The sequence below is a fragment of the Taudactylus pleione genome, unplaced genomic scaffold, assembly GCF_031769625.1.
Source record: "Taudactylus pleione unplaced genomic scaffold, aTauple2 ptg000117l, whole genome shotgun sequence".
NCBI lineage: Eukaryota > Metazoa > Chordata > Amphibia > Anura > Myobatrachidae > Taudactylus > Taudactylus pleione.
Genome location: NW_028284519.1, coordinates 810,962 through 826,243, shown reverse-complemented (window position 1 = coordinate 826,243; position 15,282 = coordinate 810,962). Strand labels below are relative to the sequence as shown.

General features: G+C 42.2%; 1 protein-coding gene across 2 annotated transcripts in view; it reads right to left on the bottom strand.

Annotated features, from left to right (window-relative positions):
• TSNAXIP1 (translin associated factor X interacting protein 1) overlaps positions 1 to 14,725 on the bottom strand; it is a 125,474-nt gene extending 110,749 nt beyond the window's left edge. Inside the window, exon 1 of one of the 2 annotated variants that reach the window (XM_088471837.1) lies at positions 14,665 to 14,725. Coding sequence is in view for 1 of the 2 variants with exons in the window: in XM_088471834.1 (XP_088327960.1) it covers positions 14,665 to 14,714 (50 nt within the window). In the remaining variant the exon portion in view is untranslated. The remainder of the gene's footprint in view (positions 1 to 14,664) is intronic. The other variant, XM_088471834.1, reaches the window with a different exon arrangement.
• Between the last annotated feature and the right edge of the window lie 557 nt (positions 14,726 to 15,282).

The following is a 15,282-nucleotide window of genomic DNA, read 5'->3' as shown; positions in this document are numbered from 1 at the left end:
GTATGTGAATATGTAATGTGTGAGTATGTGGGGTTTGATGTAAAGATGCTAGTTAGGTTTATCTGATGCAGCTAATAAACAACGTTCGCATGCAGGATATTGTGCATTCGCTACAGAGCGTCATGTTAGCAGCTTAACTGTGCGTAATGTGCGGTGTTCATGCATGAGATTCCATACACATATATATATGTGTATACATATATTTATACACACATATATATATACACACACACACACACACACATCTCATTCCTTATTTACAGTTTCAAACTGTAATGCAAATGTGTTACCCCCTTGCTGTGAAGCCGGGGGACCATTCTGTCTGGGTGTGGGACTAAAACCTGTTTAGGATTCAGACAAATTTAATTGAGTAGATCAATGCCTGGGTTATATCACAATTGCCACAACTATACTTACCTACATACAGGGATTCCCAATTTGTATGTAAAACACTCACAGTATCCTGGTGCATTGTCTATTCTATTTACTTTTCTCAGGGGCTGCATTTCTAGTTGTTTTTGGTAGATTATCAAAAACATTGCTATCTGTACTTAGCTCGTGAGTTGTAACTTAAAATGGCACTGGTCGCAAAATGGCGTCTTGCAGATTCTTGTTTCTAAAATGGAGTCTAGCTTCCATTCGCAAGATGGCATCACGCACGCCAATTTCTACGCTGATTCCGTCTCAGCCACTAATCCAGCTTCGACAGTCCACCCTTTGATAGCGAACAACATGCTATCACATCCTGATTTAAAATTAATTTAGGCATACATTTATATATATTACTTAATGTTATTAGGGGATGGCACAAGGTGGTTCTTAATCCATCAATAATGTGTCTCTAGGAGGGGACATAAAACTACCATTATACACACACCGCGGACCTTGGGAGATCATATGAAAGATGTGGGGATGAACCAGTCCTACAAAGGAAGTTTTGATGGGGAATTAGGGACTAACATTATTTGATGTGTTTTTAAAATAACATTTTGATAATACTTTTTATGCACATCTAAATATAATACATTATATGATGCTATTTCTAGTTCAGAGTTGTAATGCAGTTCTACATTTACCTCAGTATTCATATGGGTACTACTAACCACCATCATAATTTCGCTCTTTCGATTTACCTTATTTTTACATTTTCCACACTTCAACACAGTAGGAACACACCGGACACATATGCCAATTATTATGATGACAATCAGTATAAGGATTAAGAATTTGCCTATGCTGGCGATCACTTCCTGGACCCATTCCCCTAGACCTGAGAGCCATTTCACTGGGTTCAGCCATGAAACCCATCCTTCTATCTTCTCCCCTACTTCAGCCACTGAAGCATTATGGTTCTTACGAAATTCCCATTTTAGCTGCAGAATTTCATCCATCTTTCGGTCTATCACCTCCTTGGGGTCGCTGGTATCATTGGTGACATAGGTGCAACATTTTACTCCAAATTGGGTGGCCAATGTTACGCAATACCCTCCAGTAACAGCAGTTAAATAATTTAACACTAGCCTGTGTTGCACCAGTTCTTTCTTGTATGCTTGCAATTCTCTCCCTGTATACCTGAATGTGTCATCGTACATCTCGGTGATATTATCTATTCATTTAGCAAGTTCCTGAATATATCTAAAATTGAATGTACCCCGAGCGATCCTGGTGGGATCCAATGCGACTAAAACTTGAAAGCCAGTTGTCTCACTAATTAACTGAGTGGCTTTATGCACGTCACCAGGTATCATATTTCGTTTGCCTTTGTGTTCATATTGAGTGTAAAGATATGGTGATGGTGTGTTTTTATAAATACCAAGCATTTCACCATGTGTAAGGGTCATAATTTCTGGAAGTAGTCTTCCCAAATAACATAACAATTACGGTACTAAGATTGGTTAGACACTCCCCTGATTTGGCATAGCACTCCTCCTCCTGACTCCGCTCCATCAGCACTGCCATCAGCTCCCATCTCCTCTATCGGTCCTCCATCACAGAAACTGGGTATCCCCAAACAAATCAAGATGACGGAAACTCTGGAAGAAGAATACAAAATGAACACAGCAGAACAATCCCTTGCTGCAACACTGATCTACAGTTTTCTTTTAGCTCAGGTTTCTCACTGTCACCTGTTTAATCCTCCCGGCACAAGCTCACAATCGACAGGTCCACGTTATCGGCCTCGTCTCCATTTTGTATCTCCATCGGTTGGTTAACCTCCCTGTAGTGAGTGGAATGGACCCACGTATCTTTCCCGGCCACCCTTTGAGGATGTGGTACTTTGTCAACAACGTCAGATACGGACCTTTCCACCGATCAGTCAAACAACCTGAGCTAAAAAAATTCGGATCATAACAAATTCCCCATTTTCAATTTCAATTGTTCTTACTCACCTTCGTGAGACACTGCACAGTAACCTCATTATCATATTTTCACATGAGGCTGCCTGTTAAACAGTATCTCAAAGGGGGGACAGATAAAAGAAATGACAGTCTGGAATGATCTTGGTTTTATTACCCATCGCCTTACACATGTTCTGGAAACCTGTAAAATGAGTCCCCCTATCACTTTTAATAATTCTAGGGATATAGGGCTTCATTCAGAGGCGGCCGTAAGGTCTCCGACCGCACGGCTGCCTCGATGTTTGTCCAGTGCGCATGCGCACGAGGGAGCCGGCTCCTTCGTGCGCATGCGTGAGACCCGCTACGACCGACAGCGCCGGTCGTAGCGGTTCTCTTTCCAAAGGGGACGAGCTCTCGATGTTGATTGACAGCTCGTCCCTTTTGGAAGGCGGGCCGGGGGGGTGGCAGCCCAAACGGAGGCGTCCCCATCGTTTGGGGGAGGCCCCACTGATATCACTAGTGATGTCAGTGGAGAGTTTCCGGCTCTGACAGAGCCAGAAGCTCTCCGGGGCTTACGAAAAGTGAGACCCTACCCTAGGGTCTCGTCGTAAGCCCCGATGGTCGCGATGGTCTATGACCATCGCGACCATCACCCTAGCGGTCATTAGAGCTGTGGGTGTAAACCCACAGCCTAACGACCGAAACAGAGGCGGCCGGTCTGGATGCAAGCGGCCGCCCAGTTTCTGAGCAACCGCTTGCATCCTCCGACCGCCTCTGAATGAGGGCCATAGTATCTGCATACAAGTTCCTGCAATTAAATCTTGTTATTAATAGCTACTGCTCTAAATAATGCCTGGGCCCCTGGGTTGGATAGTATTCCGAGTATCTGACCGTAGCCTGGCACGGCTGCCGTTTATCCTTAGCAACCTTGTGTCCTTGTGTGAGAGATAAAGCACAACAGTTTAAAATCATTTAAACATGACCTAAATACAACAATAAATCGTCCACATTTTACATTAGAACAGATCCATTGGCAGGTTGAAAAGATTTTAAACAGTCATATAAGGCCTAGGAGAAGATACTGGGGTTGCCTATGAACCCATGGGAAACCCGTGTTCATGTGTGGTGTTCTTCACTTTGCAGTACTTACTTATGTGACTTGGTGACAGTTAAAACATCTTTTTGAACGGGGTGGATGAAAGGATTGTTGTGGGAGTTGAGCAAGAGGGAAAGATGGTGGGTATGGGTAGGAATATGGAGGATAAGGGTATGGTGGGAGGTATGAAGTTTGTGGGTAGCATGGGACCTGTGGTTGTGTATGATATGTGGAGTAAGGATGTGTTTGCTGTGGTGTGGGATTGGTGAGGACGTGTAACTGTTCAGGTGCAAGTGTGTGTATAGGTGCAGGTGTGTCTACTGGCTGTGATGTTACAGTCATTCCTTCCAGAGCTTGGATAGTGACAGCCATTAGTTTTTCGCTCTGGGTCTCTCTCTTCTTAGAGATGTTCTTATCATGTTCTATGGCAGATTCTATGAGTGTATCTATTGTGACTCCCCTCCAGCCAGGTTGTGAGGTCTGAACCCGAGTCTTTAAGTCTTCTTTAAGGCCATCCATGAGTATGGTGACAATCATTCCCCTGTGGTGAGTGCTATCTTTAATATCTTTTAACCCAGTGTACTGGGTGATAGTCTGCAGAGTCCGGTCGCAATAATCTTCTGCAGATTCACTCTCCTTTTGCTTTATGGTGAAAATTTTGTTCCAGTTAACTACTACTGGAAAATATATACCCAATTGAGTTATGATGCGGGAAATATTATCTTGGTTTACTTGGTCTGTTAAGGGAACGTCACCATCCAATACACAATCCGTGATAAATTTTGTCACGTCGGTATTGCGTGGTAGATAGGCCCTTAACACCACCCGCCAATCTTTATTAGTTGGCTCATGAGAACTACCCAAATTCCTCAAAAATCTTTGACATTTGGCTAATTCCTTTTTGGGATCGGGGAAATCATTTATGATGGAATTTAGTTCAGCTCTTGTCCAAGGACAATGCATTACTACTTCCCTCGTGGGCACTACACCGTTCGCATCTGCATTTCCATTCGGAACAGTTATTGTCCGAATGGGATGCAGACCAGTAGCGCTGCTACCTTTGACCTTGTTACCTGGCTGGGGGTTTAGTCTGCTGCTGCTACGTATGACATTAACAACTTCCTTTACGGGTGCAGAGGGTGTTAGCACTGATGGAGATGATGGCACCACTCGTGATTTTTGTGGTACAGCATCTATCATCTGTACAGCATGGGAAATGGCAGACATTACAATAGGCTCATCATCCACATCATGAACATTTTCTTTATAGTTGCTTGAGAGAGGGTACAAATTACTTGTTACATTTTTATGGGTATTTTTGATAACTGTACTTGCACCTCCATCCACATAAGGTGGAGGTGGTGTGCGTGAACTGCTGGCAATACCTTCTACAACGCTACCTTGCCACACGTGCGCGCCATTTTGCGGCTCGCTCGTATTGCAATTTAGCGTCGTGGATGCATTCTCTGGCAATGCGCTCACAACGCTAGTTTGTGTCGCTTGCATATTTTTAAGCCACGCATCCCCTTCGTGCTGCCACAACTTTAAACATTCATAATATTTGACCTTTTTACCTCGAGAGCGCATCAGACTGATGTGGTCTCGGACATTATTCAATACATCTTTATCAAAACTACCAATTCTAGGAAACACTCTTCCACGTCATATTAAACCATAAATCACAATACCTTGTTGCATTGGCACCATACCTAATATGCATAATATGCCGCGCCGACCCAAGTGGCGCTTCCAACAGCAGCAAATCATTTAACATCTCTACCGATCGCTTGGCCCTCAAGTTTTTCAATAAAGATTTAAATTGGTGAAAGACAGTCTAGATACTCTCACTTACCTACGGAAGAAATTTCCAGATGCCCCCGCTCACCTACGGAAGAAATTTCTAGATGCCCCCGCTCACCTATGTAAGAAATTTCTAGATGCCACCGCTCACCTACGGAAGAAATTTCTAGATGCCCCAGCTCACCTATTATCTCTCAGCTCACAATCACAAATGTAATAGTGTGGCTCAACTACAATGCTCAAATAACCCAACCTAATTATTGAACACTGCAATCACACTGAGAGCCGGTCCCTACAACAAAGACAACATGTACACCTGCTGATGTGCATAGAACGGTAAGCTACTTACCGAGTTACTAGGCCAACTCCTGCACCTAGTACTTAAGGGTCATAGAATACCCTTAACATTTAGATCCCGTGTTACACCCTAAACAAATACTCACAATGACACACTCTTTTCCTGCGCAGAAAACTACACGTTAACCCAATTATTGGCAACAATTGAGAAGAATGTAAACCTCAATGGCTTTGTTTAAACACGTGGCAGCACAACCGGAAGTACGTATACGTTATTGTGCAACCAGTCACATACACAATAATGCGACTACCACACAACCATATAACAACCTTTAGCTGCGTACACAAAAGTGCATCTTTACTGTGCGCAAAACTGCGACTCAGCCGCGTGTTCAATACTGCGGCACCCCTTTAAATGTTAGGTTCTATCAACAAAGGAAAACAAACTTTTTCCTCTCTTGTACCTGGATTCTAGTCAGCGTCCCTGGCTCACACGAAAATGGGTAGCGATCTCTCAGCACTGAGCGGTTGCAGGTAAACCCTGCATGTGGCCACTCCACCCTTTGGTGAGATATCGATAACCGTATGTGCCGTGTGAGAGGGTAAGTGACTTCACTACGAGCCCCCAACTAAGGATTCTGCCTTTGAACCTCTATACACCCCTGCCTATACCTTCTGATATCCTGCCTATAAACCTCTAAGGATGATGCTATTTTCCGTACGCAGTTATACAGTAAATAAAGACTCCAGACCTAGAACCTGTGGTTCCAAAGCACAAAGTATTATTCAAGTAAAAGTACAGTCAGTTACACGCTAGTTATAAGTACAATTTAGCACAAAGGAATTATACAGACCCAAGTACAGTTATTCATACGCAGCGCTCTGGACCAGATGTAGGCATCAGCAAGAAACCCCTCGTCAATCAGCATTCAGCACGAAGACTCGAAACCCAGGGTCAGAGCACACATATTTATACCCCCCAGAAATAGACAACACAATAGAGAAGTTTGTTGGTTTGTTGCTAATATCATTGGTCCTAAAGGAGAGGGCATATGTTACAAGGCATCTAACAGGTTGGTTCAAATAGACACAGTCCAGCCTCTAACAACTGGTGGTCTCTGGTTTCCCACCTCATGCAAATCCTAACCGTTGGTCATATAATGTACATTTTATTGCTTGAAGTCTCTGCGGTCCATAAGTTGAGAATGCCTGTTGCGATCTCTACATCGATGTTTCCGGAATACTGTTGAGAGAGTACGCATCAGTACAATACTAAACATGACTTACTTATCACGTATAAAACCTTAGTTACAAAATAATCTTTATTTCGTAGCAATTATAGTAAATGTGCATACTTGAATCTTATACCTTAAAGCTTATGGAACCTTGTATGTGAATATGTAATGTGTGAGCATGTGGGGTTTGATGCAAAGATGCTAGTTAGGTTTATCTGATTTGTGGCAGATGTGCACGCATGCAGCTAATAAACAGCGTTCGCATGCAGGATATTGGGCATTCGCTACTGAGTGTCATGTTAGCAGCTTAACTATGCATAATGTGCGGTGCTCATGCATGAGATTCCATATATGTGTATATATTTATACACACATATATATATATATATATATATACACACAGTCAGGTGCATAAATATTGGGATTGTGATGCTGGTGATAAGAGCTATTCCTATCTATCTATCTATCTATCTATCTATTCATTCTATATCTATCCATCTATCTATTCTACAGTCAGGTGCATAAATATTGGGACATTGACAGAATTTTCATATTTTGGCCTCTATTCACCACCACAATGGCTTTGAAATGAAACAAACAAGATGTGCTTTAACTGCAGACTTTCAGATTTAATTTGAGGGTAATTACATCCAAATCAGGTGAACGGTGTAGGAATTACAACGGTTTCTATATGTGCCTCCCACTTTTTAAGGGGCCAAAAGTAATGGGACAAACTAAACAATCCTAAATCTAACTTTCACTTTTTAATACTTTGTTGCAAATTCTTTGCAGGCAATTACAGCCTGAAGTCTGGAACGCATAGACATCACCAGATGCTTTGTTTCATCCCTGGTGATGCTCTGCCAGGCCTCTACTGCAAATGTCTTCAGTTCCTACTTGTTCTTGGGGCAGTTTCCCTTCAGTTTTGTCTTCATCAAGTGAAATGCATGCTCAATCGGATTCAGGTCAGGCGATTGACTTGGCCATTGCATAGCATTCCACTTTTTAGCCTTAAAAAACTCTTTGGTTGCTTATACAGTATGCTTCGGGTCATTGTCCATCTGCACTGTGAAGCGCCGTCCAATGAGTTCTGAAGCATTTGACTGAATATGAGCATATAATATTGCCCGAAATACTTCAGAATTCATTCTGCTGCTTTTGTCAGCAGTCACATCATCAATAAATACAAGGGAACCAGTTCCATTGGCAGCCATACATGCCCACGCCATGACACTACCACCACCATGCTTCACTGATGAGGTGGTATGTTTTAGATCATGAGCAGTTCCTTTCCTTCTCCATACTCTTCTCTTCCCATCACTCTGGTACAAGTTGATCTTTGTCTCATCTGTCCATAGGATGTTGTTCCAGAACTGTAATGGCTTTTTTAGATGTTGTTTGGCAAACTCTAATCTGGTCTTCCTGTTTTTGAGGCTTACCAATGGTTTACATCTTGTGGTGAACCCTCTACATTCACTCTTGTGAAGTCTTCTCTTGATTGTTGACTTTGACACATATACACCTACCTCCTGGAGAATGTTCTTGACTTGGCCAACTGTTGTGAATGAGTTTTTCTTCACCAGGGAAATAATTCTTCTGTCATCCACCACAGTTGTTTTCCGTGGTCTTCCGGGTCTTTTGGTGTTGCTGAGCTCTCCGGTGCGTTCTTTCTTTTTAAGAATGTTCCAAATGGTTGATTTGGCCACACCTAATGTTTTTGCTATGTCTCTGATGGGTTTGTTTTGATTTTTGAGCCTAATGAAGGCTTGCTTCACTGATAGTGACAGCTCTTTGGATCTCATATTGAGAGCCGACAGCAACTGATTCCAAATGCAAATGTCACACCTAGAATCAACTCCAGACCTTTTACCTGCTTAATTGATAATGAAATTTGGCCCCTTACAAAGTGGGAGGCACATATAGAAACCTTTGTAATTCCTACACCGTTCACCTGATTTGGATGTAATTACCCTCAAATTAAATCTGAAAGTCTGCAGTTGCACATCTTGTTTGTTTCATTTCAAAGCCATTGTGGTGGTGAATAGAGGCCAAAATATGAAAATTCTGTCAATGTCCCAATATTTATGCACCTGACTGTAGAATAGATAGATGGATAGATATAGAATGAATAGATAGATAGATAGATAGATAGATAGATAGATAGATAGATAGATAGATAGATAGATAGATAGGAATAGCTCTTATCACCAGCATCACAGATTTACACAAACACTCACAAATTTAGCTGTAAGCATTTTACTTTAGAGAAAAATGAGCAAAATCTAAAACAAAGGATATTTCATTAAAATAAACCGTTTCATTATTTTTAGTTTAACTAAATATAAATTTGTAATGCATTGAAAGTACTTAAATGTGACCTATTCCTTGTAGATCTAATCTTGAATAATCCGCCAGTGACCTACAATCCATCTGTCAGTGGAAAGGAGACAAGGGGGTTGGGGCTAGAAAGAGAGACCAGATTTCTACATTTCAGCTTCCTGGTTTAGGAAAATAACAGATAAATGGTATTCCTATAGACTGTAATCTTGTGATCAGGGGCCTCTTACCACTTTGTCCGTTAATTCCCAATCTTGTTTTATTCTGTGTTTGTTCCCAAGTGTAATGCGCCGCAAAGTATGCTGGCACTGTATAAATACATTGTAATAATGATAATAATCGTAGCTAACCAACCGTGACCTGAAAATGAGACTGAATATATAAAACTATTGAAATGTACAAGTAAATATAAGCTTGAAATAATTACATGGATTGCAATTAAATCATACTTGTCTACCTTCCCGAGACCTGTGGGAGGCTCCCGATTATTCGGGTAACCCCCTTGCTCCCCTGAGAAAGTAGGCACTTCTCCCGCATTCTGCCCACTTTCTAGTGAAGTGGGCAGAATGGGGAGAATTTTTGCGTGGATTGTCGGGTTCGCTAGTAGGGGGTGTGGCCTAACGACACAAATTTTTTTGGGAATAGCATTTTACAGCGAGGGGGCAGAGCTTATTGATGCACATCACCTGGCCCCGCCCACACCTCCACCCACCAGTATCTCATCTCCGACCAACTCCCGCAGAGGTAATATTAATGTCGGCAAGTATGAATTGAATATTCTTAGATCTGCTTACTGCAACCATTAATGAAATCCTACATTTTTGATCTGTCATGATGAGGAAATGGTCACCAATAGTCAACTAGGTAATCATAATTCAAATGCATGAAGTAATATTTAAATTCTTGTACTTAAATATGTTACATAATACTTACATTATGTTTTTTTATGGATAATTTACTGTGAAGGTGTACGCTTTTGCGCTTCAAACATACATAGGTAAACTCATGTTAATAAAGAATATTTATGTGCATTTGATGAGTAGAACCCTCAAGATTTAAAGAAGCACCAGCCCTAAAACCATATCAGTCAGAAGTAACAAGTGTGTCCCACTAATCATTTCATTAAATGCCATCTATTACATAACAGGCTAAAGTGTCCGTCTAGCAGCTGCACAGTGACAGCAAAAGGGATGCGCCACCCTACCCATCACTCACACTGGAATGCACTGAAGGATGGCATGTTCATTTGGGGCACCACTGATCACTGGGGTAGGTAAGAGCAGGATGACCTGTGGTGAACAGAGGAAAGAGCTACAGATGTAGGACCCGGTGCAGATAGCCGGGACCGATAGAGGGGGAGATGCATCAAGCCTTAAATATAGAGATAAAGTGGAAAATTTGCCCAAAGCAACCAATCAGCATCTAAATGTCATTTATTTAACACAGTCTAAGAAATGACAGTTTGAAACTGATTGGTTGTTTTGGGCAATTTCTCCACTTTATAACTCTCCAATGCTTGCTATATCTCCCCAAGAGAGCCGACACACTCCAGGCCACGAGCTCTGTCCCAAAGTACAGCCACTGTAATAGGTACATCGTTTTCATCAAGCACAGTACAGTTTAATACTTGAGACTATCCAAAACAACATGCAATGCACATAAGTAAAGATGTGTAATGTACCCCATTCACAATATTTGAATGCATTTATTCACAATATAAATCCACTGTACTAGGCAATAATTGAAGAGGAAAATGCTTCAGTACTTAAAGAAATAACATGGATTTGTTTTACAATGTGACTGCCTATGTGTATTTACCCAGCTGAGACTCTTCTCTTGCTGAGATAAATGGGGACAGGTGCTGAAATGGTACCGGAGACTGACATAGGGGATGGGTAGCATGTGGTTACCTTCTAATGTTGTGCTTCTTTGTTTTGTCAGTCTTGAATAACAGTATTTCTATGTAATAACACGTTACTTTGTCATAGACATGGAGTGAGGGAAGTGGTGTACATGCATAGTCATTTAGAAAAGCCAGCAGTGCCTTGCATAATCACCCTGGGAGCACGGCCGCATGCCTGGTGCCAACTAAAATGTTTGTGAAAGGTACAAGCAAAGGGGGGTATGCACCAGAGGTTGGTCTCCAGGTGGGGGCGTGTGGCAGTGCTTATATGGCAGGCTGAAGATGCCACATGATTGGCAGGCTCTCACCCTGCTTTAAAAAGCTTGGAGAATTCACATTTGCAGTGTCTACATATTGGGCTGAAGATGCCTATATGGTAGATGAACATCTAGCAACTTGGCAAATTATGACGAGTTAAAAATACCAGTATAAGCATAAAAGAAAAGTTAATAAATGTGATGGTAATTATTGCAACATAACAGTTATGTCCCAATTACGTGAAAACAAACATACTGTACTCAGTCTACGCTTCCCAACCCCTTCTCAAAACATTTTGCTTCTCGAAAAGTGAGAGACATAAGTCACTGATACACAAAAAACTATATTTTACGTTCAAACAAATATACTTGCTATAAAACATTAAATGATAATAATTTTTGAATTAACATTTCATAATTGCAAACTTATAGTCAGGTATTAGTTAAATAGTATTAGCTATCTGCATGTAAAATGATATGAAGAGAAATATTAGCAAGGGGGAGAGAAATTTTCTGGTGAAACTATTTAGTGAGACAGAGCAGTTAGGATAGAGGATGATGTTTCCAGGAGTTTTTCTTATTATAGGTGTGATCAACAACAAACAGATATCCATGATACTTGTCATGAACTAATCTTTTCTGCTTAACTTAACTTATGGAAGGCAGTGAGCAGCTATAACAACTGCAGCCAGCTCAGTATCACTATAACATATGACCATTCTAATAACACAATAATAATGTGCCGCTCTCATAAACCGCTGATCTTATCCAGCCAATTGGACTGGATGTAAAAAAGAAAATCTGTCTCCTACTTTAGGAGAGGGGTGCTTCCCAAACCTACCTGGTATAGTGAGTGTTACTGTAATATTTAATCCCACCATGCCTTTGAAGAGGATGCGGTTATAATACCAACAGTCTGGATGCCGGCGCTTAGAATGCTGATGCTTGAATCACGACACTTGTCAGAATCTTGGCGGTGCTTAGAATGCCAGCGTTGGAATCCCGACACCTGTCAAAATCCCGGTACTGGCAGCCAGATGGTAAGTACTGGGGTTAGGGGGAGGGTCAGGGGTTAGGCACTAGGGGGACGGTTAGGGACTAAAGGGGAGGGCTAGGATTAGAGTGCGGAGGGGGAGGGAGGGTAGGTTTAGGCACTAGGGGGAGGTTAGGTTTAGGCAAAAAGGAGGGACGGTTAGGATTAGGGGTAGGGAGAGAGGGAGTATTAGGATACTGACCTAGTGGTGTCAATCCTAACCCTGTTGGGATGCCGGCATCGGGATTCTGACTGCCAGGATCCCGAGTGCTGGCACCCCATACCCTACCCCCTTGAAGGGAAAGTTTTTTTTATTGTTAAGGTTCTCCTCTACCCTTTCTGTTGTAATGATGACAATATTAAATGGTATCAATCATTTCCCCTTTAAAGGTAGCTGGAATTGGGACAGAGTATTATCAAAGCTCTTCAGTTTGGCTTTTAAGATTAGGGTGTTACACATTGGGGGTTCTGGAGGTTATATCATGTTTAGTATTATTAATTACTGTAACAGCACAGACACCAGCGCCTCTACCATTTTCGGTGCAGTATAAAGGTCCCATCAGGACATGGGGGTGTGGACTCAGATGCTGTGGTTGCTCATCGTAGAGTGCATTACCATGCCACCCCTCCTCCTGACACCCGACTTGTCGCACAAACCAGAGCACATACAACCTCTGTGTGCAGCACCAACTCATGGACATGCCTCCCAAATTCCCAAGAGCAGGGATCAATGTGCTGAGGACAGTCCAATCAAATCAGAACGATCCTGCCTAAATCTGGAAAGTTGGGAGGTAGTTAAAAATAAGCTGGATTTGATTACCATGATTAAAGTAATTCCATGACACCATACTTTCCAGACTAGGGTCCGTATTCAATTTGAAGCGTTAAATCCGGATTCGATTAAGTTAACGCCGATTACGTCATTATCGCCTGTTTTGGTTTTACCCCGTATTCAATTTGAAAGACTTTCCGCCTCAATGCAATGTAATAGGCGGTAAAGTATCGCCTATGAATGGCAGGCGGAAAAAAGTGCAGAATTGGGGTTTTGGGGTGCAACGTTTCGGGAACCCCCCTGCAGCCTTCAGAGCCCCCCAAAGGTAATCTGTGTCAAAAAAATTAAACAAAAAAACTTAAGGACACCCCAAAAATTGACTTTGAAAAAGCGGGCGAAAATAAAAATGTTGGGGTACAAAGTTAAAAACTAGCGAACTTGACTATGGGGGGTCCCCAAGTATGCCCCAGGTGTTTTTTTGATTGCAGGTGTTTGCACCAGGTGGATTTTTCATGATTTTTCAACTTCACTTTAGCAACTTTTAAATATGCTGACCCCCATTTTCAAGTACCCCAAATTTGCTGGGATAAGTTATTTTCTGGAAAAAAATACTCCTAAATACTATTCTGCATCAGGTATAGAAAAACACTATTTAGCAGCTATTGAGCCCCTTTAAAAACACCAAATACCTTCAGCAAGCCAAATCGGGGGGTACCATAGTGAACCCCCATGTCAGAGCATCATTTGGGGGATGACAGGCTGATTTCCTCAAAAATGACAGTACTGTCAGCTTGCTACAGTATCGCCAGGTGCCGTTTACGTGTACTTTCAAATTGAATACGGGGATTCTTTACGCGATACTTTAACGCCTACAAAACAGGCGAAGTCGGTGTTAAGTCCGGGCCCCGTTAAGTTAACGCGGCTCGGCTCAAATTGAATACGGGCCTGGATTGGCTATATTTACTGTAGTTTCAAATGTAGGAGAAAGGTGGCAAATTTGTACTTCTGCATGTGGTATAGTGGCCCGGGCAGTGCCAAACTTGCTATTCCATGGGCTGATTTATGTTCAGTGTGAATGTATAATGTTGGATCTGAAATAATGTCCCATGAAAAAGTAGGAAATTAATTCAAAACACTTTGAGCAAAGCACAATTATACCTAAAGTCACAACATACAGGACATTAGGCTGTTCACGTGGTACAACCACCAACGATTTCCTGATCATAAGATGAATGGCATAAATAGAATGATTCAATATACACAAATACATTTCTATTTATGCCATTTGAATGACAGTCCTTTGCAGTTCAGTGTAGATGAATAATAATTCAGATCTAAGGTAGTTATTTGCACACGGAGTGCTATTTACCAACAAAGGTGTAAATCGGCAGCATTTAGCTAGCTACTCAATATGTAACAACTATACAGCTCACATGGGGTCATTGTGTGGACACGATATGCATACCTCCAACATTATTTCGGGTAACAGTGCTCCTAGGAAATTATATGCCAATTCAAACGACTTCTCATACACATAAAAATGTACTAGCAACTGACAGATCTGCACCGCAGCATAACTCTCAGTATTTCATTACCTAGTCCGTGTAGGCACCGGCGGCAGAACAGTCACTGCGTTAGAAGTCATCCCTCTCCGCTCAGTTTAATGTTGTTAGTCTGTTGCCGCGCAACCACAGAGTCTTGCCCGTGCCTGGGTGTGCTGCTCAGTGTCGCCTGCCCCCGCCTCGCTCAGTGTTACTAGTACTACACAGACATTGAGAAGTCAGCTTGTGTTCATAAATATGTAATTGTACTATGCTCATTATCAGGCAATGCTGCCAGCGGCTGTGTAATCCCAGCTCAGGGGCTAACGTGCTACAGCAGCAACTGTACAGTGGCACCCAGGGGCATAATAACCAGAGGTATGGGGGCCCCATAGGTCTACGTATAGAGTGCCCCTGTAGTTGTGCTCATTAGGCAATACCCCCTGTAGTTGTGTCACTTATGCAGTGTCCATTGTACAATGCCCCTGTAGCTGTGCCCATTGTGCAGTACCCCCTGTAGTTGTGCCCATAATGCCCCCTGTAGTTGTACCCATTATGCAAATCCCTTGTATTAAAGCCCCTTATGCAGTGCCCCCTGTATTAAAGCCCCTTATGCAGTGTGCCCAGTAGTGCCCATTATACAGTGCCACCCAGTAGTGCTCATTATGCAGT